Genomic DNA, 19,551 nt, shown 5'->3' on the forward strand with positions numbered 1-19,551 from the left:
CGCTGGCCAGGGATCGGGTTCCTCCCCGACAAGTTAGCCGGTCCAGTAGCGCCACAAAGAAGCGAAGTACGGAATAGAAATGGATCCCACTACGGAATGGTTCCGTGCATCTTCCAGAAGAAAGTTCCCTCGAAGTCCCTCACGCAGGCCACACACCCCCCTCCCCCCCCCCACAACACGCAATCGACCGCCACAGAGATCATCGGTTATGTAGCCGTGCCGCTATCCTCGACATCGGAAACGGAAATGGGGGGAAAAAAAGAAACCACAAAAAAAAGGCCGAGTCTAAACCCCAAATCGAGCCAGCGCCAGCGCCGGGCACCGTCGAGGTCGCAGTCGACGACGATGGACTCAGCCAGCGTGTCGAGGTCCACAGCGTCGCTGTTTAGCAACGTGATGAAGTTCTGCAAGGAGAATGGCCGCACCTACCACAGCTACAAGGCGGGCAAGTAATTACATCGGGCCCAACGACGACCCGGAGAAGGACCGGCTCGACTTCCAGCACGCCCTCACCCACATGACCTTTGGCAACAAGCTGAACCTCTGGCTAGCCAGCCGGCTAGGACGCCGCCCATCCGGTCCACCGCGTCCTCAACGTCGGCACCTGGGCCATCGACCTCACCGACGACCACCCGGCGGCGACCGTCGTGGGCGTCGTCCTGAGCCCCACCCACCCAGTCAACCTTTGTGCCGCCCAACGTCGAGTTCCAGATCGACGACCTCGACAAGGCGTGAACCTTCTCGGTCTCGTTCGACTTCATCTACAGCCGCCACATGACAGCCTCGTTCGCCGACTGGCCGCGCTTCTTCGCCTAGGCCAACGAGAACCTCGCGCCGGGCAGCTGGTTTTGCCCACTAATAGCTGGTGATTAGAAGCTCGGCTGGAACTCGCTCTCCCACGTCCTGACCTCGGTGGCTCGCCCAGTAGCACGGGAACGCAGTCTCCGCAGACCGGATAACTAGCACATACTGACTATATGTGCTCAATGTTCCGGCACACGGTGAACTTAATGTCGCTGCATACGCCAGTGGTTAGCATCCCGATCGGAACTTGAGTGCTCTCTAGCTCGACAGTGGCGCCGTTCATAGTATCGTAGGTTATTAGCCGCCTCAACTATTGGTGGAACACGGTCTCTAGCTTCTGCTGCTAGGCTTTAGGATGCCGTCGTTGAATAGAAGCCCTGAGCGTGTCTGTTTTGCATTGGTGCAGCGGCTATCTGTCAGGGACTCAAGTTTATCAAGCATGGTTGATATTCGAACCTGATGTCACGTAACGAGGGCCGTAGTGGATAAAGTCCTGATTCCTGTAGGCTTTCTCTGACGGCTAGGCTCTCTTGAGAACTGTCTTGGCTTTGGGCACCAAGTGGCGTAGCTGGTAAGTAAGCCTAGGCGCTGCGCCTCTAAAAGCCGAGATTTACAGGCTTACCAATCATTGTACTCTGAAGGCAACTCATGTGCAGTACACCTCAGTTACTCTCGCCAAATTCCACGGCTGTGCATGGTGCTAAGCTGTGGCTGCTTGAAGGTAATCCCGGGCCGAGTGTGCAAACACAGACATGGGGCCCGAGTTTCTGGTTTTGCTAGACGTACGCTTCATGATCAACTTGATTCAGTTGAATTCTGCGGGCTGTGCTGGGTGCCTGAGGCTTTTGAGCCCAATATGCTGCCCAAAATTGATGCTCCCACAACCTACCAAATCCGAGCCGGTGTTCTGTCACCAGCACAAACGCTGCTGGGCCAGAGCCGCCATATCATCGATACTTACCGTCTCCGACAAGCTGCGGCCCCCTCCAGCCCCGTCGGTCAAGCTGTAATTGAACCCCGACCGAGATAAGATGATACTGTTTTCTTCTGCATTGTACGTAAACTAGGAAAGCCCGCTAGCTCCGTTATTCTAACCTATATCTCACAGCGCCATTGTATCATCAATTTATATTCAATTACCAATGTCAAATAGATAGGTTATTTTTGCGGGTCTAGAAAAGCTCAACTTGTGATTTCTAGCTGGACTCTCATGATGGTCTCGCAGTCCTGGGTCGGCGTGGCGTTCCCTAAGGCAGGGGCGGGACTGCCCTTGCGCCGCCAGCCTTCGAGTTGGCCATCTAGCAGTCATGGTAGCCCCATGAGACTGACGATGGTTACTTTTTCGGTTGACGCAGGCTCTGTTGAGTTGTGTGTCGACATGAGGGACATTTCTTTGTTTCGGTTTCCGCTTGAAATGCGATTATCATGTGATCTAGACAAACTTCATTCCCTATTTTAGAAATCCACGTGCCGAGAACCCCCAGCCATAGAACTTGCATGTGTGGAGCCCTATGTTCTCCCAAGATCTTGGCGCGAAAGTGCCGACGAGGGAAGAGGGGTTGTAAACTTGAGGGGTGCCAACTACAAACCCAACTTTGTAAACCAGCACCCTAAATGCTGGTTTGCCCTCTCGTTAATCCAGCCGTCAATTATCGTCAGCCCAAGCATCATCATATCCTTTGTTAAAGAGATTGGGCATCATGTGCGACTTCTCCTGCTATGGAGGCGCCAGCGAAGAGTGGCTCGCTGTGGCGGACAGCTTACCCCCGCCTCCGCCGGCGGATATGCCGTTGACTGAAGTGGTGAGGTTAAATAACGAAAAACGGGAGATCATGGCCGCAGAAGCGATGGAGTCTCTGCGACCCAAAGTTCACATCCGAGACTACTCGATCCCCACGAGGGACGGGAGCTCGGTCGAGGGGCGCAGCTACAGACCGGTGTCGGCTGATGCAGCCACGCGCCTGCCAGTCTACATACATCTGCACGGCGGCGGCTACATGTTTGGAAGTCTCTCCTCCGAGGACGCCATCTGCTCTCGAATCGCCCTCAACGCCCAGGTTGTAGTGCTCAACGTCAACTACCGACACACGCCAGAGCACACCTATCCTACCGCGTGGCATGATGTGCAGGATGCCTTCGAGTGGGCCCACGCGCATATTGACGACCTTGGCGGCGACGGTCAGAAGTTGCTGATCGGGGGCATCTCGGCAGGCTCGACACTTGCCGCGTCGCTCACCCTGGAACAGCACCTCGGGAGGGTGGCAGCCAACCTCCCCCGCGTCGCCGGGCAGGTCTTGATGGTCCCATCTCTCTCCAACATTGGCTGGCACGAGCCGCAGGTGGGGCAGCTGAAGGATCCATCAGTGTCTTCGTACAAGGAGAACGAGAACGCCCCCATCCTGCCCGTGAAGATGATCCACTTCTTCACGAGTCTTCTGAAGATTGAAAATGTGGAAGCGGAAGGCACCAAGCTGAACCCTGGAAATGCTACCCCTGAACAGGTGGTTGGACTTCCGCCAACCATCTTTGGGGTCGCGGGTCTCGACCCGTTGAGGGATGAAGGCTTGCTTTACGCAAAGATGCTGGCAGAAGCTGGGTAAGAAGCGCCGTTACTCTTTTGCCCCAAACCTCATGTGACTGGTTTTACTGACTGCCAATGTAGAGTTCCTACAGACATCAACGTGTTTGTGGGGTTGCCTCATGCGTTCGCCATGGTTGGAGACAAGCTCTCAGCTACGAAACGGTGGAATGAGGTTATGGAGAATGGTATACAGTGGGCTTTGACAAAGCCTAGGGCTACCAAGGAGTTTACAGTGAAGACGTAGAGCGCTCTCTTTATTAGTTTGCCTGAATCAAGCCTCATGATATAACGAAAGGATGACGCGCTTGACAAGATGCAATCCTCTTCCTTCCGTCAAAACCCCAAATCAGCCAATTCGTCGAGGTCTTTTACAATGTCCGGTGTTTTGTAGTATTCCCACTGTTCACCCGCGAGCTGATCTGTCTTGTCTTCCTCTTCATCTTCAGCTTCATCTTCATCACCATCCGCCTCCTTATCTTCCTCTAGATCCCCCGGAAGCCGAACACCTTGAGCCCACCTGAAGAAGTTATCCTTATCCCATATCTCCTTGACCTTCCGCAGCTCCTCGCGATTGTTTCCGAAATATGCCACTTCGTGAGACTTTCTTGGGAAGTCTCGGTCGGGGAAGTTGATGAATGCAGCCGCACCATTCAGAGAAAGGGGCCTCAGCGCCGTCTTGATCTTCGCTAGGAAGTTCCTCATGTCCCTCTCCATCCATTTGTCCACCCACTCGACTGTGACATATGTGTGGAACACAGCTTCACGCCAGAAGAAAGCCGAGTCGCTGGGCTTCTTCTCGGTGGCCTTGCCCCCAGTATGGATCCAAGTGACCAGGAAGTTGACTTGTTCCCCTTTGAAGTCGTTCCGGAACTCTTTCATCAAATCTCGGATGATGGCAGTGATTTGCTGGATGGTGTTCTTATTGTCGTTCTTGAAGACGAAGGAGCTGTAGAGCTCGTAGGTCTTATTGGTAGGATAGGCTCTTTCAGTCTCCTCAAACCACTGATTCACCAGCGTCTCGTAAAGGAAACGTGTAGATCTTTCGGCCAGTACTCTCCGTTTGAGTTGGACCTTTAGGTCTTCATTCTTGATGTACTTGTCGATGACTCTGTCGTATTCGGGCTTGCTGCCATCAAAGGCGACGGTGAACCGGACTCCTCCGAGCGAATTATTCTGCCGCAGGTCGCATATCCAGGTACTGTCAATGGTTATCTTGTTGGGCCAGTCGGTTGTGTAGAAGTCGTTCATCGTGTCGATGACGTCGTCGGTAAACCCGTCCGTGGGGAACCACTGATATCTCCCAGCTACCACCATGCCATTCATGCTCTGCAGCTGCTGCACCTTCAGCTTCATCTGGACCAAAACACCAAAATTACCACCACCTGCACCGCAGAGGGCCCAGAAGAGCCTGCCCTCCTTGGATTTTGGATCATCGGTTTCCTTGACAGTAACCAACTCCCCATCTGCAGTCACAAGGGTGGCCTCCATCAGAGTGTCGCTTCCCATTCCGAAGCTGCGTGTGAACGGACCAAGACCACCCCCTAACAGGAAACCGCTCACTCCCACAGTAGGACATCGCCCGCCATTGATGATGAACCCGTTATGCCGGCCATTGATAAGTGTCCCATACACGTGGCCCCATTGGCAACCGGCATCGATGGTAACTGTCTTCGATTTCATGTCGAGCTCCGCCTTCTTCATCTTCCTGAGGTCCAGTGAGATGCCCTGGAAGGCAGTGGAGTGCCCGGCATAGGAATGACCGTTGCACTTGATGGTGATCTTGAGCCGGTTCGATCTTGCTTCCTTGATAATGGTCTGGACTTGTGCAGCGGTCTCGGGCTGAACCACGCAATCGGGTCTCGAGAAGCGGAACAAGAGATTCGCAGTTGCGATGGCACGGTCATACTCCGACTGCCCAGGCTCGAGGACCGGAATTTTTTGGGATTTGAAGAGCTTGATGGCGTTATCCATGGTTTGAACAATGGAGGGCGATATGGGGGGATGCGAATGTCAAAGGGATTGGGGTCGTCTCGTTCTTGTACTGAGGTCCAGACTAACGCCTCAACTTGCTCCGGCGATTTCAGCTGGGCCGGGCGGCTGTTGTATCAATTCGGGTAACTTGATCAACATATCAGCTGGACACTCACAATGTCCCATGGTAGCCGAGACTCCCTCGAGAGCCCTTAATTGGCTGTCCGACCTCTCCACGCCCAGAATATGCACTCGTGGATATTGTGGCGTTTTCCTTTCCGGGAAGCCGACATGGCTCCGGCACAGCTGAAAAGCTGCACCACGACCCATGGGGTTACAGTACGATAAAGTATGGGAAGAGATAGCACCAATGAAGAAGAATCATCATCATCTCTCACTCGGTACCATTCCTGCATCTCTTGCCAGCTAGCTAGCATCCCGCGCCGTGCTTGAGTGAGCAGGGTGCGTTAGCCCCAGTAGGGTGTCCGCTGCAATGCTACCCAACGCTGCCCTCTCTTTGCGTACGCAGAGCTGAGCTCCTCGACCGAAATGGCGACACGTTTGATACTTGGCACTTTGCTCGTCGCAGTGCAGATAATTATCCCGCCGACCTTGCTTTCCTTCACATAAATAAAAGGTTGCTGCTCAAGATACCCGTTAGATCATTTTCTTTGAGATAAGCCAAAGCTGCCATCATGTCAGTTTTTGATGATGCCCTTGCGGGCATCCTTGTTGGGCGCAGGCTTGACGATTACATGGCAAACAATCCGAATACGCTCGATGAACAAGACCCTGGCTCAGGCCGGACGCTGCTGGCGATAGCCGTCGTTGGAGGATTCGTCGAAGAGGTCGAGCAGCTCCTCAAGAAAGGCGCCAAAGCAGATGGTCTCTCCAGGAACGGCGAAACCCCCCTCCTCCTCGCCGCGTGGCAGACCACGAACGAGCGTCCTCGGATCATCCAGCTGCTCCTCGCGAAGACACCCTCCCGCTCCGTCGATACCACCTGCCGCGATGCCGAGAACAAGACGCCGCTGATGCATGCCATCGAGAACAAGGATATCGACTCCATCAGGATGCTGCGAAGGGCCGGGGCTTCTCTGACGATCAAGAATGACGGCGGATTCAATGCGAAGGAAATGGCCGAGGACAAAAATGACAAGGCCGTCCTTCGTGCGCTCTACCCAGACAAGGAGCAGTCAGACCTCGCGAGGCTGGCTGCCGTGGTCGTTTCCTTCCTGCTCTACATTGTTGCCTGGGTGAACGCCGCCCTCAACGGCATCGTCCGCCGGGCATCCGGGCTGAACCCCGAACTAGACCAACGCACCAACCAGGTAAGTATTAAAGGCACCGATGAGACCAGAGAAATGTGGAAAACGGTCCACTGACTGGGGAAATAACGCAGGCTGTGAACGGCACAGAGCAGCCGACCAAGGCAGACGAGTTCGTGAAAAACGTTGACAAATTTGTCAAGGACAACGCCGTACTGGAGCGCTTCTTCAAGGACAAGACGGACTTCATACAAGAACTTGCCCGGAAGGCTGCGGACCTGGAGGAGGACCCGGATACTGACCTCGGCGACAGCGACCTTTTGCCCAAGACGATCAAAGTGTCCTTGCATCAGCAAGTCATCTACTGCGGTAAGTTTGTCCCGAGTTCAAGCGCAGCGTTGCGTTCACAATCCCTCCCTTTTCTCTCTTTTTTCTTTTTTTTTCTTTTCTTTTTTTTTTTTTTCTTTTTTTGCTCAACTCTGACGACTCCATACCATACCTAGATGACAGTACCTCAATGAGGCGCGAAGGCCGTTGGGATAGCCAGAAGAAACTCATCCAGCGAATCACTAAGATCACCACCCGGATCCTTCCCGAGGGTGAAGGCGTTGCCCTGCGCTTCATCAACCGAGAGGTGGACAACTCCTCCAACCTGACCCTCGAGGGTATAGGAAGCATCATGGATCCCATGCCGTGGCAGCCCGGCGGCAACACCGAGATTGGCACGTACCTGAGATCTAAAGTTCTCGAGCCGCTAGTCTACAGCAAGCTCGAAGCCAAGAAGCTCGAGAGGCCGGTACTCATCTCTATCATCACCGACGGCATGCCTGAGCCTGAAAACAAGTCCGAGCTTCTCAACGCCATCTTGGAGTGTGGTAACAAGCTACAAGACGCTGACTACCCTCGCGAAAGTACGTGTGTCTTATGCCCAACCCTCTCTTTCCAGCCCTTGTCACCTTCCGGTAGTGTCATCCGCTGACGGTATCAACCCGTAGGTGTGAAGTTCATGATTGGCCAGATCGGGACGGCAGTCAGTGCCACAAAATTTTTGGAATCCCTCGGAAGCAGCCCGGATATCGCTCCAGTGGCTTTCGTTACTTCGGGTAATAGGCCTCCTATCCAGCTCCGCACGCCAAATATTCTACCTACTAATACATCGCAGATAAACTTGATGCAAAGCTCGCGGACTTCCATGCAAACGATCGGGAACTAGACCGATGGGTGGATATTACCGTTGTTCCTTTATTACTCCTCGTTCCATCACCGGCTTGGGTGTTGCTAACTTGTTTTCTCTTCTAGTTAATTGAGACCTTGTTCTCCCCCCTCAAGGAGGCTGAAACTTGAAAAATCTCTCAGGCATGGCTTGATATCTATTACGTTTGCTGACTACCGGTGTACTATGGCATTGGCATTGTGTATCTCACTCTGGGCTGCAAGATAGGAAGTTAAAGTGCGCAAGGGCCATTAGGCTGCGGTGGACAGACGTAGAAAAGGGCTGGCACTTTCATGGGTCAGTTGGGCTTTGTGGTAGCTGTCTTTACCAACTTGAGGATGCGCTTGACAAGATCTCAGCTCTGATTCCAACATCTTGACAGAACTAGGAGAGACAGCTATACTCAAATTCGGATTTGCCAATATTTCGCCCGGATTGCTTAATGTGGACTACCGATATTGGATGGACCAACAATGAGACCGGCCTGGACTGACAATCTCAAGAGTGACGTAGCAGAGCAAGCAGGCGGCGCTGATGAGATAGAGCCTCACGTTAAGATATCGGCAGCGATAGCCGATAAGTAATTGCACGTAACCTGAAATAGGAAGGTAGATTGAGCCTGGCTGCAGTGTGTTTGCACAAGCACCACTCCACCCAACCCCGAGCTGACCAATCGCCCTGTTATAAATACTCAGCCTGCTTGAACTACTGTATCTCCAGTTGCCTCACATAATGGGTTGGACAGGAGTCGCAGCCTACTTCCCCCGGCTGACCAATTAGCCCGTTTGAAATACTCAGCCCCCTTGATACTTGTTATGTCGGTCGCCTAATCAAATCGGTTGGACGCAAACGTAAAGCCTCACTATCTAAAGACCCACATATGACAACAAATACAGCAGAGATCCTACATACCCACATGCTCCTCTTGCATCCCAATCTGGCTACATAATAAGCTGTGGCCATCATTCCGATCTGGCCTCTCTTGTCCTGGATAATTGCAACGCACTCTCCATTCAAGTCTCCCGCTCGAAGGGATTAGACTTTAAAACCGCGAGTTAAACTGGACGACCAGTTTCACACAATAGCTGTGCAACATACTTACGTCGCCGACACCGAACAATGGTCCTTTGTTCCAAGTGTGGGGGCCACGGCACACGCCGATCCGACTGCAACAACTGTTGGGGGCGAGGAGTTGTAGGTAATTGGAATTGCAACGGCTGTCAAGGAAAGGGACATGTTTTCATTACCTGCGGATGGTGCAAGGGAGTAGGAACACGTCGTGAGAATTGCCTCCCATCCATGCTTCTATTTACCTTGTCTCGAGTCCGGGTTGCTAATTAACATCGAAAATAGCAAAGCGATAAGACAAATCTGTTGTTGAGTCTGAATGGCTGAAGCGGACCGCTTCCGACGAGCTGGGAGAAGACACGGCCGGTGAAGCGTGATCGGTGCTCCGGTCAAACGGACGGTATGCAGGCAGGCTCCCGGGATGTTGTGCTTTGATAATTAGCCGCAGGTGGCCGCATTTTGGTTCTTGGGTATTTGCGAAGAGCTTCCAATACGTCAAATAATTATGACCTAAAATGCGGCTCTTCAATGTATTTGTCGACAATGTGAGCTTTTGCCCCATTTGTCAACAGGTGCTTCTCACACTCATAGTTACATGGTCGGTGTCCACCTCTTCGATCCCTCTACGCACGCACGCCCCACTCGCACGCCCACCGCACAGAGTCAGCCACCATCTCGACTGCGTCCCCGATGCTGCGGAATGCGGCCCTATGATCGCGAACACGCTGGGGAGTTCCTGACCGGAAGCCCGAGGGATTCCAACCCCTGGAAGTCCACCATGTAGTGACGAAGGGCTAGCGTTTAGGCTAAATCGAACCTAACCTTAATGATCCCCGTGAAGACTGACGGGGAATCCAACTGGAGAGTATTATTGGCTGTGTGTGCGTTGAATGTGGGGAATATTCCCAACTTGTCCCAACTTGGTAACATACCACGAAATGGGGCTGTTATTTTCCTAACCTGGCAACATACTGCGAAATGGGACTGTTCTATTTGATGACTAGTGTCATTGAGCCAATCGGGGCGATAACTCTCCGCTGGATTGCAAGATTGGGCACTTACACGCCACGACTTGCAACGACTGTAAAAGTATAAGTATGAGCGCTTTGAAGGGGAAGTGGCACAATCTGCAGAGCTTTCATCCATCCCTTCTTTTGCCTCAATTGCGCCGCCATGATGAGGTCTGCCACCTACCTCGTCCCGCTGCTCCTTGGCGTAGCCGTTGCAAGCCCCACGTTCCAACCAAGTGCAGTTGTTGACGCCGGGACCGTTGTCGGTGTGGCCACCTCGCTGCCCTCGTCGACGGTAAAGGTCAACCAGTTCCTCGGTATCCCTTACGCTGAGCCTCCCTTGGGCACAAAACGGTTCTTACCTCCTACACCTCTGGCTGCCTTCGCAACGCCGCGGCTCAATGCCACTCAATGGGGCCATAAATGCTTTCAGCAGAATGACTGTTCGTCCTCAAACATATGATCTATCTAACGCGGCTACGATTTCGTGCTGACCTAGTACAGATGAGGACGACCCAGTCGGCAGGGAGAACGAGGACTGTCTCACCCTAAACGTGTATGCTCCGGCCAAGTGCTCCACAAAAGGCCGGCCCGTGTTGGTCTGGATCCACGGGGGGTATCTGCAATCGGGAACCTCTGCCCAGACAGCTTTGGACGGCACAAGCTTTGCGACCAACCACGACATCGTAGTCGTGACGATAAACTATCGCCTAAACGGTACGCAGAATCCCCCCCCTCCTCCGCTTCCCTCATCTGAAACCAGTGACGACCCCTATTCTAACATCAGCCCATGGAGTATTCGGCTTCTCCAACTCTCCGGCCATCGCCATCACCGAGACCAACGTCGGCTTCCTCGACCAGCGCCTGGCCCTCGACTGGGTGCAGAAGAACATCCACGTCTTCGGCGGCGACCCGGCCAAGGTGACCATCGGGGGCGAGTCGTCGGGTGGATCCTCAGTCGACCGGCTAGTCAACACCTTCGCGCCTCCGCTCAAGCCGCCGTTCCGCGCCGCGGCAGAGTCGAGCGGGCAGGCGTCGGTCAGCCCGTTTGAGCGCAACAGCGGCCTGGCAGCCTGGAACACGGTGGTCTCGGAGCTGGGGTGCGCGGGCGACTCGCCGCAGGCAGAGCTGGCCTGTGTGCAGGCGGCCGACGGCAGGGCGGTCCGCGACGTGGTGAACGAGGCGAGCATCGATTTCGGCCCCGTCAACGACGGCGTGACGCAGGTTGAGCTGCCGTATCTGGACAACCGGGCGGCGGGTCGGGCGGCGCAGGTGCCGCTGCTCATTGGGACGTCGTCCCAGGAAGGGAACAACCTTGCTGCGACATACGAGTTGACTCCGGCGGATATCGCGAACTTTTCCGATGATCAGTTGATGGAGTTTATCACCGGTACCACTGGAGGGGACGAGGCCTTGATCCAGCAGTTTTACACCCTTGTGCAGTCCATTATGTACACGGATGGACTGTCGTTGTTTTACGCCGCCGCGCAGGCGTATACAGAACTTGTGTATCAATGTGTAAGTACAGTAAAACCCTACTACCCAGAGAACTGCCAGCTGACCACAGACCACGTATATGTAGCCGGCAAAGTTGGTATCCCACGCGGCAGCCCAGAGCGGCCTTCCAGCGTGGAGGTACTACTACAACGAATCGTTTCCAAATATCCATATCACTGGCTATCCCGATTTGGGCGTGTATCACACCTCAGATCTCCAGATGATCTGGGGCACGTACCCGACCGAAGATGCCACCCCGGTCGAGGCGGAGCTGAGCAAAACGATACACGCAGCTTGGGCGGGCTTCGTCAAGGATCCATGGGGGGCTGGTCCTGGGTGGGGCAAGGTTGACGCCGCGGGAAGTAGCGTCGGCTGCTTTGGATGTCACGGCGAGCTAACAGAGGCCACGGTTATTAACGAGCAGGAGGTTGATGGGAGATGCGAGTATTACGAGGGGATTTACCAGACGGTGAAAACGCCCTTCTTCTGAGTCCCGTCGACGGACAAACATAAATCGGCTCTCAGTAGACTTTTCAATGTATAAGACGACCCGAGTTTGCCACTAAACTTTATGGAGGCACATCATGGGCGGCAGAAATAAGGTTGAACAGCTAGGAAACAGCAGCCTTAAATTACCATGCAATGCGCAACTCTAATAGCTCTTGTAGAGAACAAAGTTTTCTTACTTGCTGCTCCGATAGTCTAATTCATGTTGAGTCATTCGCGTTTGACAAGACAAGATCCCAAGTCGAAAACACTTTCCCTCATCCAACACCATCCCAAGTCAAGAACACTTTCCCTTATCCAATACTATCCGATTTGCCAATACTGGTTGCTCGTCACCCGTCAAGCAACATTTTCAATATATATCGCTCACCGACATGGCTAAGAAGGCCAAGAAACTACGGCGGATTGTAAAGGCTGCGAGGCAGGCTGCAAGGAAGGCATACATCCATCCCAGACGGAAATCACTCGACCAAGATGAGGCGCTGCACACGAACAGCAGCAACGAATCCACGAGCGACGAACTCAGCAACAGAAACATCCCCACTCTCGGCGACCGCTTTCACTCCCTCGCCGGGGAGCTTCGCGCCGAGATATTCGCCTGGCTGCTGGTCCGTCCCGTGAAGTGGGATGTCGAGCACAAGCCCTTATGCGAGAAACGAAAATGCCCCAACCCCTACTTCAACATCGACCCCTGGGCATGGCATGAGGAAGGCGTTGTCTGCGCCACCACCTCTACCACAGATGAATGGCGCTGCAGGCCCGACGGCCAAGGCAGTGTAGCCGACGTGCATCCGTGGCGAAGCCAGTGGGCCTCGGAACCGCGCAATCCATACATCTGCGATCGATGCTACGACGACAGGCATCGCTGCAAGCCATTCCCCCGGGCAGCCAACTTGCCCTGTCTCTGCGCCAGACGGGAGAACCTGCAGACGCTCCTGGTTTGTCGGAGATGGTACGAGGAGGCGGGCCACGTGTTCTACACGCGGAACACATTCGGCTTCACGCGGCCATACGAGTGCGTCGCGTTCCTGACCAACATATCGCCGCGCTGGCGCGGCTTCGTCACCAAGATTAGCTTCCTGGTGGAGTGCAGGGATGGCTTCGCCCCGACGACGGCGGACGAGGAGCTGGCCGAGATGAGGTCTTGTCTCCGCCCCGACAGCGAGCTCGAGGCCATGTGGGGGCGGCTCTTGGCGCTGCCGGCGCTGAGCGAGCTGGAGCTGGATTCCATGTTGCTTACGGGCCTGAATTGGGCGAGCATCCTTACAGCCCTCCGCTTCCGAAATGTTCGGAGAGTCACATTTGCGCGGGGGAATCCTGGAAGCATGATGGACCCGGAGTCGAAAGCGTACGTTTGGCCAAGGCTGGCGAACAGACGGATAGTGGACGATAGCAAGTTTGTCGTCAATACGGCGAGGCGTTTGAAGGGCTCCCAGAAGTGCTGGGGTCATGTAAGGTATGTGGAGCATGAAACGAACGAACGGCTCGAGAGAGCCGTGCAAGCACAGAGACGGGCCTATGTGAAGGAGTTTAGAGCTGCCTGGAATGTTAACAGGTAGAACTCCCATCGTAGGACGTGTATTAGAAGGTCTGAATAGTTACATAGCGTGGAATTCACCAACCGACAAGTCGGTCTCAGATCAATCTTTAGCTGCTGCCAAAAAAAAAAAAAAAAAAAAAAAAAAAGAAGCACCCCTTGCACCTGCCTCGGGAAAGCGTCTTGTACCTGTATCTCGAACAACGCCCACTTGATCATGTCTCTCAACCGTCGGCACCCCCTTCCCAGATCCTCGGCAAGTCTAGGTCAGTCCATGAGCAGTGCAGATTCCGGCATCAGGCTCATTGATCATCGTCATCTAGAGGATCGTATAGATCTGGATCATTCAGGGGGATCATATATACCAAGCTTTAGCCGATTCCTCGCCCGCCGGGCAAAAGCCCGCGACTGGGCCTCGGAGGCGTCGCGATAAGGGTAATCCAACCCAGAAAAGACGTCCCGGAACCGTGCATCACTGCGCCCCTCCGGGTCTATGGGCTTGCGCTCCCAGATATCACGGTAGATGCCCGTCTCCTCAATGTCCTCCTCCGGGTCGACGCGGATGTTGTTGCGCTTGTCGCCCAGGATGGGGAGCGGACAGGGCGGGGGAGCATCGTTGTCGTCAGACAGCAAGAGTGGAGGAGGGTCTGCTTTTGGTCATCTTTGAGCTGGTGGATGCGGTAGGTGGTTTCGAAGCGGTCCAAGTGGAAGAATACGGCGTCCGGCTTGGGGAGATTCTGAGTCAGTAATGGGGGGATACGTTTGTGGTAAAACAGCAAGGGAAGGCAAGGTAGACATACATTGGCACCCTCGATTTGGCGCCGGTCGAAGAGAACAACACCGCCCAGGATGCGGGACTCGGCCCAGTAGCCTACCGTATTAGCCAGGCCGCCTGGATACTGGTCGGAGCATTGGTACCATCGATGGAAGAAAAGCGTGGGCGGCAGGGTAGAACGAAATCTCCAATAACTGTCAGTCTCGGGCGGTGACCATTTGCCAATCTTGTCGTCAGTGTGCACGCCGAGGTTGAGCTGGTATAGCATGACGGCGATCTGGTGGATAGCGACAGCAATCATCTCAATCAGACGCATCTTGAATGCTCTTGACCCAGGCGCTGATGCCTTGAAATCGTTTATAAGCATCACCAATTATTAGTTTCCTGGCATCTGGCATCCGACATCTGGTCAAGGAGTATCTCACTTACCTGCGCACCGAATTTTAAATCCTCCAGCTTAAACTCGTCCCGGAACTTGATGGCCTTTTCGATTGATCCTGGGCAGAGTTCTTTATGTTGTTTGACTGGGTGCTTTCGGAGGAGTCCGATGCCATTGTAACGGTCTCGAAACACGTGACCAAGGGGAGCGCCATCGGTAATCTGAGCGTACGTCGACTCGGCAACATCGGAGTTTACCACCCTCGACAGGGCCGTGGCAAAGATACAACGATGTCTCTCTTCGAGGTCTGTGACTGAGAGCTTGGAATGTGTAGTTGCCATGTACTGACAGAGTTAGATTGGAGAGAACAAGGGTTTGGGCGAACGGGGATGGAAGTGCAAAATGGCGGCGGGACGGAAGATGGGATGGACTGATAGTTTTGGGGAGTAACTATGTTGCGGTTCATCCTACTGGGTGCTTAAAATAGGTTTCCGCATTCATGTTGATTTCAGCCAATGGAAGAAATACATAAACGCCGCTTGTTAATTGTTGCCAGCGTGTACCACCACATTTACCTTTCAGCCAATACCCTCGCGTTTCAGGCTGTAAATGCAGCCCCTGGGAGTATTCCAAAGGGGGTGGTCGCGTGGCAGGTACATGGTAAGCGTGAAAGGCGGTGTGGTCTTTCCAGAATAGGCGCTTGCATCAAGACCACACACTGTCATGTGACGTTATTGGTCCCAGGCCACTGGTATCAAACGTTATTGGCCCAAGTCATACCATATGGTTGCACATAATGCTTTCTTCCCACTGCTGCATTTGACGGCAAAGCACAGGCTACATGAACACGAAACTGACACAGCTAAAGATGCAGCTAGTTTTCAGGCGCTTGCCAAAGTCTCGAGTCCAGCCTGTATCATTGCACCACGTTGACTAGGCATGAACTTTATGCAAGCAGGGAGGGATCGAGTCAGTATCCAGAACATTCAGTGGCGGATTAACCGCCATCCGCCCTCCTCAGCGGAATGCCATGCACGATCACTCTGGAGATGGAGATGATTGGAGTCTACACCTTGCTGTATCTGTTGTGAAGGGTGGCAGGTGGCTGTCTGGCATAAATGTTCCACCTCTTCCCCTCTCGTCAAGGACAGCGCATCGTCTCTTCAAGTTCCACCCTGTCCAAAATACGCCACTCTCACAGGAAACACTACCTTGTTTCCCGCTCTGTACACACAGTGTCTACGCCATCTCAGTCGTTGCCCCAAGGTACTCGACTTAGCCAAAGCCATCCCTCCGCAGCCATCCAAAGGCAATGTTAGTTCCTCCGTCCGCTGTTACACCCTACCTCCTGACAGATCAGCCTCCAGCTGTGAGGGGTTTTTGACTCTGACGTATTTGTGATTCAACAGGTAACTACCTGGCTCCATCATCAGGATGGGTTCAAGCAACTCCACCACGTCGAAACCAGCCAGCGCCATATCGAAGCCAAGGCTCCGCACGTTGAAGTCGGGCACGTATGAGGATCTCGCGGATACAACCGTGAAATACAAAATCGTCCAGGAGATCACGAGAAAGGCGCTGCAACTACTCTCTACCCCTGAAGGGAAAAGCAGCTTGGTCCAGGTTGCTCGGATTATCGTCAGGGAGACGGATCAAGACCAGCTGACTATTAAAGAGGAGGAATTTAGACAGAGACCTACGTGGTACATTGACCGCTTCCTTTCCGCTGTGGCGGAGGAGTTTCCGAACATCGACCTGAAAGCCATGCACAGTGACTCTCAGCCCACGCTGTATGACTGGGGCACCGATGTGGAGAAGTATAGCCCTCGGGCTCACGGGTACCTTGAATTGAACGAGACGGTATGCTTTTCTTTGCATCATCCCACTCAGTTGAATGCCCCAGTACTGATGATAGACACTTCCAGGTACTTGACCAGATGGATGGCATACAGCAGAGCACACCCAAAGATGCAATGCCCCATCAGAGGTACTACATTTTTAAGTTCCTGATGATTATTGCGACGGCCCACGAGCTGGTTCACTTCCTGAGGGGCTACCTGCTAGCCTCGGGGTCTCCTCAGACACCACCAAAGGTCCGCGTGTCAGGGTATGAGACTCACCCGGACGATGACCTCTGCGGCTTGCCGAGGGGAGAGGCGGGTCGTTTCTGGGAGACGATTCTGCTAGGAGGCATCGTGGAATCCTGGACCAATCCTAGCATCAAGCCCAGTGACGAGAACTATAAGACACAGGCGGGCATCCCGTACCTCCTCCAGGACGGGGCTGTGACGGCGGGGGCTCGGCTCATTCCCAAGCAAACTGCCTTGGAGTTTGCAGCCGGCAGTAAGTGTTTATACAATTACTCTGAAGTCTTGTCATGTCCCTGCATCAATAAATAATCACCGTCGTCAACCAATCACAGGATTCACTCTCCCGCTCTTGCCTCCCACATCCGCATTTCCCATCACCCGCAACGGATTGGCCCAAAATGGGCAGCGTCAGACGTCCACGCTCCGGAATACGATGAACACTTCCCAGTCGTCCGAGTGGCATTTTCCCCGGCGCAGACCTGACCACTTGCGAAGTGGAGCGCCACCGCTACTCGGATTCCCGGCATGGAACACCCCCGCGTTTGGCTATGGTCCTGGCCTTGGGCCGTCTGGATTACCGCAGCTGGCGGGATTGGGCGGGATGCCGTTGTACGGACATCAGTGCTATGTTGGTGGAGCTGAGCTGCTGCAACATGCTCGTGGTGTGCCTCCGCTGTACGGGAACAACCAGAACGCGCCTGGAGGGTCGCAATTTGGTTATGTTTCATAGCATCGGGTATGGCTATTTCTGTTTCACATGGGATATTATGCAAAACTTTATTGTACAGTATAACGATTTGATGATTAGCAGGCTGCGCTCATTTTTATATCTCATTGAACCGTTTTCCTACCCCCATGGAGAGATATGATCAAGCGCTACAAACGCAGCAGCTTGCATCAAGAGTGACACGAGACTGAGAAAAACACATGCAGTCCCGGCGTTCAGACACCAGAGAAAATGAATCAGATTTCGTCGGGTACTAATAGTACAAAAAATACGTCGTTATTGCGGGGGTATCGGAACTTAAATAGCATGCATGCTTCCTACACGTTACAAAGATCAAAGCCAACGCCTCTTCCCAATACCAGGCCCCCAAACTCCTCGTGAACGGCAAACACCTTCTATCGATCAGGCCCCCTCTCCTGCCTAGTCTGATACACAGACCTCTGCACCCGAATCCCGCTCCCACTGTGCTGGCGGCCCTCCTCAGGCCGCCTCAACGCCGACCTCCCTCCCGCCTCGACCCTCGCCTTGACAGTCAACCTGAACCCAGCCTTCTCCGGGGCCTCGAGACCACCAATTATACCCTCAGCCGAGTTCTCCCGTGTGAACCCATAGTGCACGTCCTTGCTCGACGCGGGCGTGACCGACCGATACAATCCGTCCCTCGACCCGGCCGAGTCGCTGGTGCGGCCGCCCGCGAGCTCGACGTCGTTGGCAGCCGACTTGCTGCTGCGGGGCCCGTCTCCTTGTCTGTGGTAGCCGTGGGTCGTCGGGGCGGTGTCGAGGCGCGAGCCCAGGGCGGGGAAGTGGCGCGACAGGAAGGGCCGTAGGGTCGGGAGGCAGGCGCAGGTGATGCCCGAGCTGAGCTCGGCGATGGACCAGCTGGATGACTCGACGTTGTCCCATGTTGCGTCCTCGGAGAGCTTTAGGTATTTTATGCGGAGGACGGAAATTGCCACGGTGCTGTGGAGAAGCGATGATTCAGTCCGGGGTTTTCTTGGCGTGGGAAAGGGGGCAAAGGAGGATGAGGAGAGGGGGGGACTTACAAGAAGCCGAGGCTAAAAATCCCCACGAGCATAATCCTCTGCGGTTTCCCCAGGTTGAGCTTCCACAGAAGTGGCAGGGGCAGGGCGAAGACGACGATGTCGGTGGCGATGTTGCCGGCGGCGTTGATGTAGAACTGCGGGTAGTTGGGCACGCACTTTGACGGGATACTCGAGTCCCAGAACCCGCGGATCGGTTTGCAGATGAAGATGCCGATGAGCAGCTGCGAGATGCTCCATGCGCCGACGAGGGCCGTCGTGGCGATAAATACGATTCTCATCCGCTGCACGGCAAAGACTCGGTAGTACTGGAGCAGGAAGGTCATCTTGATGGCGAACAGGCCGCCGCAATACATGACGATGGAAACGTAGAATGCCTGCCAGCTTGGTGTTAACTCAGAGGTGGGTGGCAATGCATCAAGTCAGAGGACGACTTGCCCGACGGTAGAGAGGAAGCATGACGGGAATGTCCACCATCCATATGTGCTTGCCTAGTCCAAACTTGGTCACTATTCACCGGATAAGCAAATCATCGAGCACCCTGCATCGGCTGAGAAGGGGGTGGGCGGTATGCATACTGCAGCCGATGGCGACGCCGGTTCCATAAGCGAGCAACTGTCCTCATATCTGTCAGCATTGAACTTATTGATACGCTTTTGTGTTGGATTCGCTCGCTGACCAGCGCAAAGATGGCAAAGTAGTCATCAAATCCCATGTTGTTGATGATGTATTTTCGCGTGTATATCCGGAGCCCGACCGCCGCCGTGGCCACGGTGAGAGTAATGGCAACGACGGCGATGACTGTTGGCACTCTGGTGTCGAACGACCCTGGCGGGAGTGGAGCACCGGGTTCTGCCATGCTGGTGTTTGCCTGGTCGTAGAACGGGGACTCTTGTTGGCTTTCGTAAAGCTGGTTTAGGCAGGCAAGAGGTGCATGCCCAACATTTGGCGAAGCGTGTCCGTCCCTGACAGAATGAATATAGAGAAAGAGATACTGTAGGGACGAAACATGCGCTGGACTTTACGCTCTGAGTGGGGGGAGGCTAGAAAGGAGGGTGCACTGAAGACGCGATCGAACTTTTAT

General features: G+C 54.1%; 8 protein-coding genes across 8 annotated transcripts; 5 read left to right on the plus strand and 3 right to left on the minus strand.

The window, feature by feature from the left end:
* Nucleotides 1–2,317: 2,317 nt before the first annotated feature.
* On the plus strand, nucleotides 2,318–3,674 carry QBC33DRAFT_317657 (Alpha/Beta hydrolase protein). The gene is made up of 2 exons (XM_060423556.1): nucleotides 2,318–3,400; nucleotides 3,467–3,674. The coding sequence occupies exons 1-2, from the start codon at nucleotides 2,505–2,507 to the stop codon at nucleotides 3,627–3,629; spliced, it is 1,059 nt and encodes a 352-aa protein (XP_060277972.1). The 5' UTR covers nucleotides 2,318–2,504; the 3' UTR covers nucleotides 3,630–3,674.
* Nucleotides 3,563–5,441, minus strand: QBC33DRAFT_553363 (uncharacterized protein). Its single transcript, XM_060429399.1, has one exon. It carries the CDS (start codon nucleotides 5,354–5,356, stop codon nucleotides 3,719–3,721), a length of 1,638 nt encoding a protein of 545 aa, XP_060277973.1. The 5' UTR covers nucleotides 5,357–5,441; the 3' UTR covers nucleotides 3,563–3,718.
* A 320-nt stretch (nucleotides 5,442–5,761) lies between these two features.
* QBC33DRAFT_553365 (uncharacterized protein) lies at nucleotides 5,762–8,287 on the plus strand. The gene is made up of 6 exons (XM_060429400.1): nucleotides 5,762–6,687; nucleotides 6,759–6,993; nucleotides 7,128–7,535; nucleotides 7,620–7,727; nucleotides 7,787–7,845; nucleotides 7,924–8,287. Exons 1-6 carry the CDS (start codon nucleotides 6,052–6,054, stop codon nucleotides 7,966–7,968), a joined length of 1,491 nt encoding a protein of 496 aa, XP_060277974.1. The 5' UTR covers nucleotides 5,762–6,051; the 3' UTR covers nucleotides 7,969–8,287.
* Nucleotides 8,288–10,017: 1,730 nt separating this feature from the next.
* Nucleotides 10,018–12,069, plus strand: QBC33DRAFT_603903 (Carboxylesterase). Its single transcript, XM_060432225.1, has 4 exons — nucleotides 10,018–10,358; nucleotides 10,420–10,632; nucleotides 10,712–11,433; nucleotides 11,498–12,069. Exons 1-4 carry the CDS (start codon nucleotides 10,079–10,081, stop codon nucleotides 11,900–11,902), a joined length of 1,620 nt encoding a protein of 539 aa, XP_060277975.1. The 5' UTR covers nucleotides 10,018–10,078; the 3' UTR covers nucleotides 11,903–12,069.
* A 224-nt stretch (nucleotides 12,070–12,293) lies between these two features.
* QBC33DRAFT_462774 (uncharacterized protein) lies at nucleotides 12,294–13,478 on the plus strand (the record flags this gene model as incomplete). The annotated part of the gene is made up of 1 exon (XM_060425090.1): nucleotides 12,294–13,478. The coding sequence occupies one exon, from the start codon at nucleotides 12,294–12,296 to the stop codon at nucleotides 13,476–13,478; it is 1,185 nt and encodes a 394-aa protein (XP_060277976.1).
* Nucleotides 13,479–13,798: 320 nt separating this feature from the next.
* QBC33DRAFT_574708 (uncharacterized protein) lies at nucleotides 13,799–15,078 on the minus strand (the record flags this gene model as incomplete). Its single annotated transcript, XM_060430774.1, has 4 exons — nucleotides 14,661–15,078; nucleotides 14,257–14,577; nucleotides 14,136–14,181; nucleotides 13,799–14,103 (listed from the first exon to the last, which is right to left on the minus strand). The coding sequence occupies exons 1-4, from the start codon at nucleotides 14,949–14,951 to the stop codon at nucleotides 13,799–13,801; spliced, it is 963 nt and encodes a 320-aa protein (XP_060277977.1). The 5' UTR covers nucleotides 14,952–15,078.
* A 706-nt stretch (nucleotides 15,079–15,784) lies between these two features.
* Nucleotides 15,785–17,457, plus strand: QBC33DRAFT_553372 (uncharacterized protein). The gene is made up of 3 exons (XM_060429401.1): nucleotides 15,785–15,924; nucleotides 16,020–16,470; nucleotides 16,536–17,457. Exons 2-3 carry the CDS (start codon nucleotides 16,045–16,047, stop codon nucleotides 17,007–17,009), a joined length of 900 nt encoding a protein of 299 aa, XP_060277978.1. The 5' UTR covers nucleotides 15,785–15,924; nucleotides 16,020–16,044; the 3' UTR covers nucleotides 17,010–17,457.
* A 365-nt stretch (nucleotides 17,458–17,822) lies between these two features.
* Nucleotides 17,823–19,326, minus strand: QBC33DRAFT_564461 (uncharacterized protein; the record flags this gene model as incomplete). The annotated part of the gene is made up of 5 exons (XM_060430385.1): nucleotides 17,823–18,387; nucleotides 18,471–18,844; nucleotides 18,906–18,976; nucleotides 19,046–19,082; nucleotides 19,147–19,326. 5 exons carry the CDS (start codon nucleotides 19,324–19,326, stop codon nucleotides 17,823–17,825), a joined length of 1,227 nt encoding a protein of 408 aa, XP_060277979.1.
* Between the last annotated feature and the right edge of the window lie 225 nt (nucleotides 19,327–19,551).

Source organism: Phialemonium atrogriseum (genome assembly GCF_030411735.1).
Source record: "Phialemonium atrogriseum strain 8032-3 unplaced genomic scaffold QBC33scaffold_56, whole genome shotgun sequence".
NCBI classification, from domain to species: domain Eukaryota; kingdom Fungi; phylum Ascomycota; class Sordariomycetes; order Cephalothecales; family Cephalothecaceae; genus Phialemonium; species Phialemonium atrogriseum.

What these genes read in the sequence shown, in the direction of transcription:
- QBC33DRAFT_317657 (XM_060423556.1), top strand. Translation starts at nt 2,505, where the DNA reads ATGTGCGACTTCTCCTGCTATGGAGGCGCCAGCGAAGAGTGGCTCGCT. An exon ending in AAGATGCTGGCAGAAGCTGG is followed by an intron (nt 3,401 to 3,466) that starts GTAAGAAGCGCC and finishes CTGCCAATGTAG; the next exon opens with AGTTCCTACAGACATCAACG.
- QBC33DRAFT_553363 (XM_060429399.1), bottom strand. Translation starts at nt 5,356, where the DNA reads ATGGATAACGCCATCAAGCTCTTCAAATCCCAAAAAATTCCGGTCCTC.
- QBC33DRAFT_553365 (XM_060429400.1), top strand. Translation starts at nt 6,052, where the DNA reads ATGTCAGTTTTTGATGATGCCCTTGCGGGCATCCTTGTTGGGCGCAGG. An exon ending in TAGACCAACGCACCAACCAG is followed by an intron (nt 6,688 to 6,758) that starts GTAAGTATTAAA and finishes GAAATAACGCAG; the next exon opens with GCTGTGAACGGCACAGAGCA. An exon ending in TCAGCAAGTCATCTACTGCG is followed by an intron (nt 6,994 to 7,127) that starts GTAAGTTTGTCC and finishes TACCATACCTAG; the next exon opens with ATGACAGTACCTCAATGAGG.
- QBC33DRAFT_603903 (XM_060432225.1), top strand. Translation starts at nt 10,079, where the DNA reads ATGATGAGGTCTGCCACCTACCTCGTCCCGCTGCTCCTTGGCGTAGCC. An exon ending in ATGCTTTCAGCAGAATGACT is followed by an intron (nt 10,359 to 10,419) that starts GTTCGTCCTCAA and finishes GACCTAGTACAG; the next exon opens with ATGAGGACGACCCAGTCGGC. An exon ending in GATAAACTATCGCCTAAACG is followed by an intron (nt 10,633 to 10,711) that starts GTACGCAGAATC and finishes CAGCCCATGGAG; the next exon opens with TATTCGGCTTCTCCAACTCT.
- QBC33DRAFT_553372 (XM_060429401.1), top strand. Translation starts at nt 16,045, where the DNA reads ATGGGTTCAAGCAACTCCACCACGTCGAAACCAGCCAGCGCCATATCG. An exon ending in ACCTTGAATTGAACGAGACG is followed by an intron (nt 16,471 to 16,535) that starts GTATGCTTTTCT and finishes AGACACTTCCAG; the next exon opens with GTACTTGACCAGATGGATGG.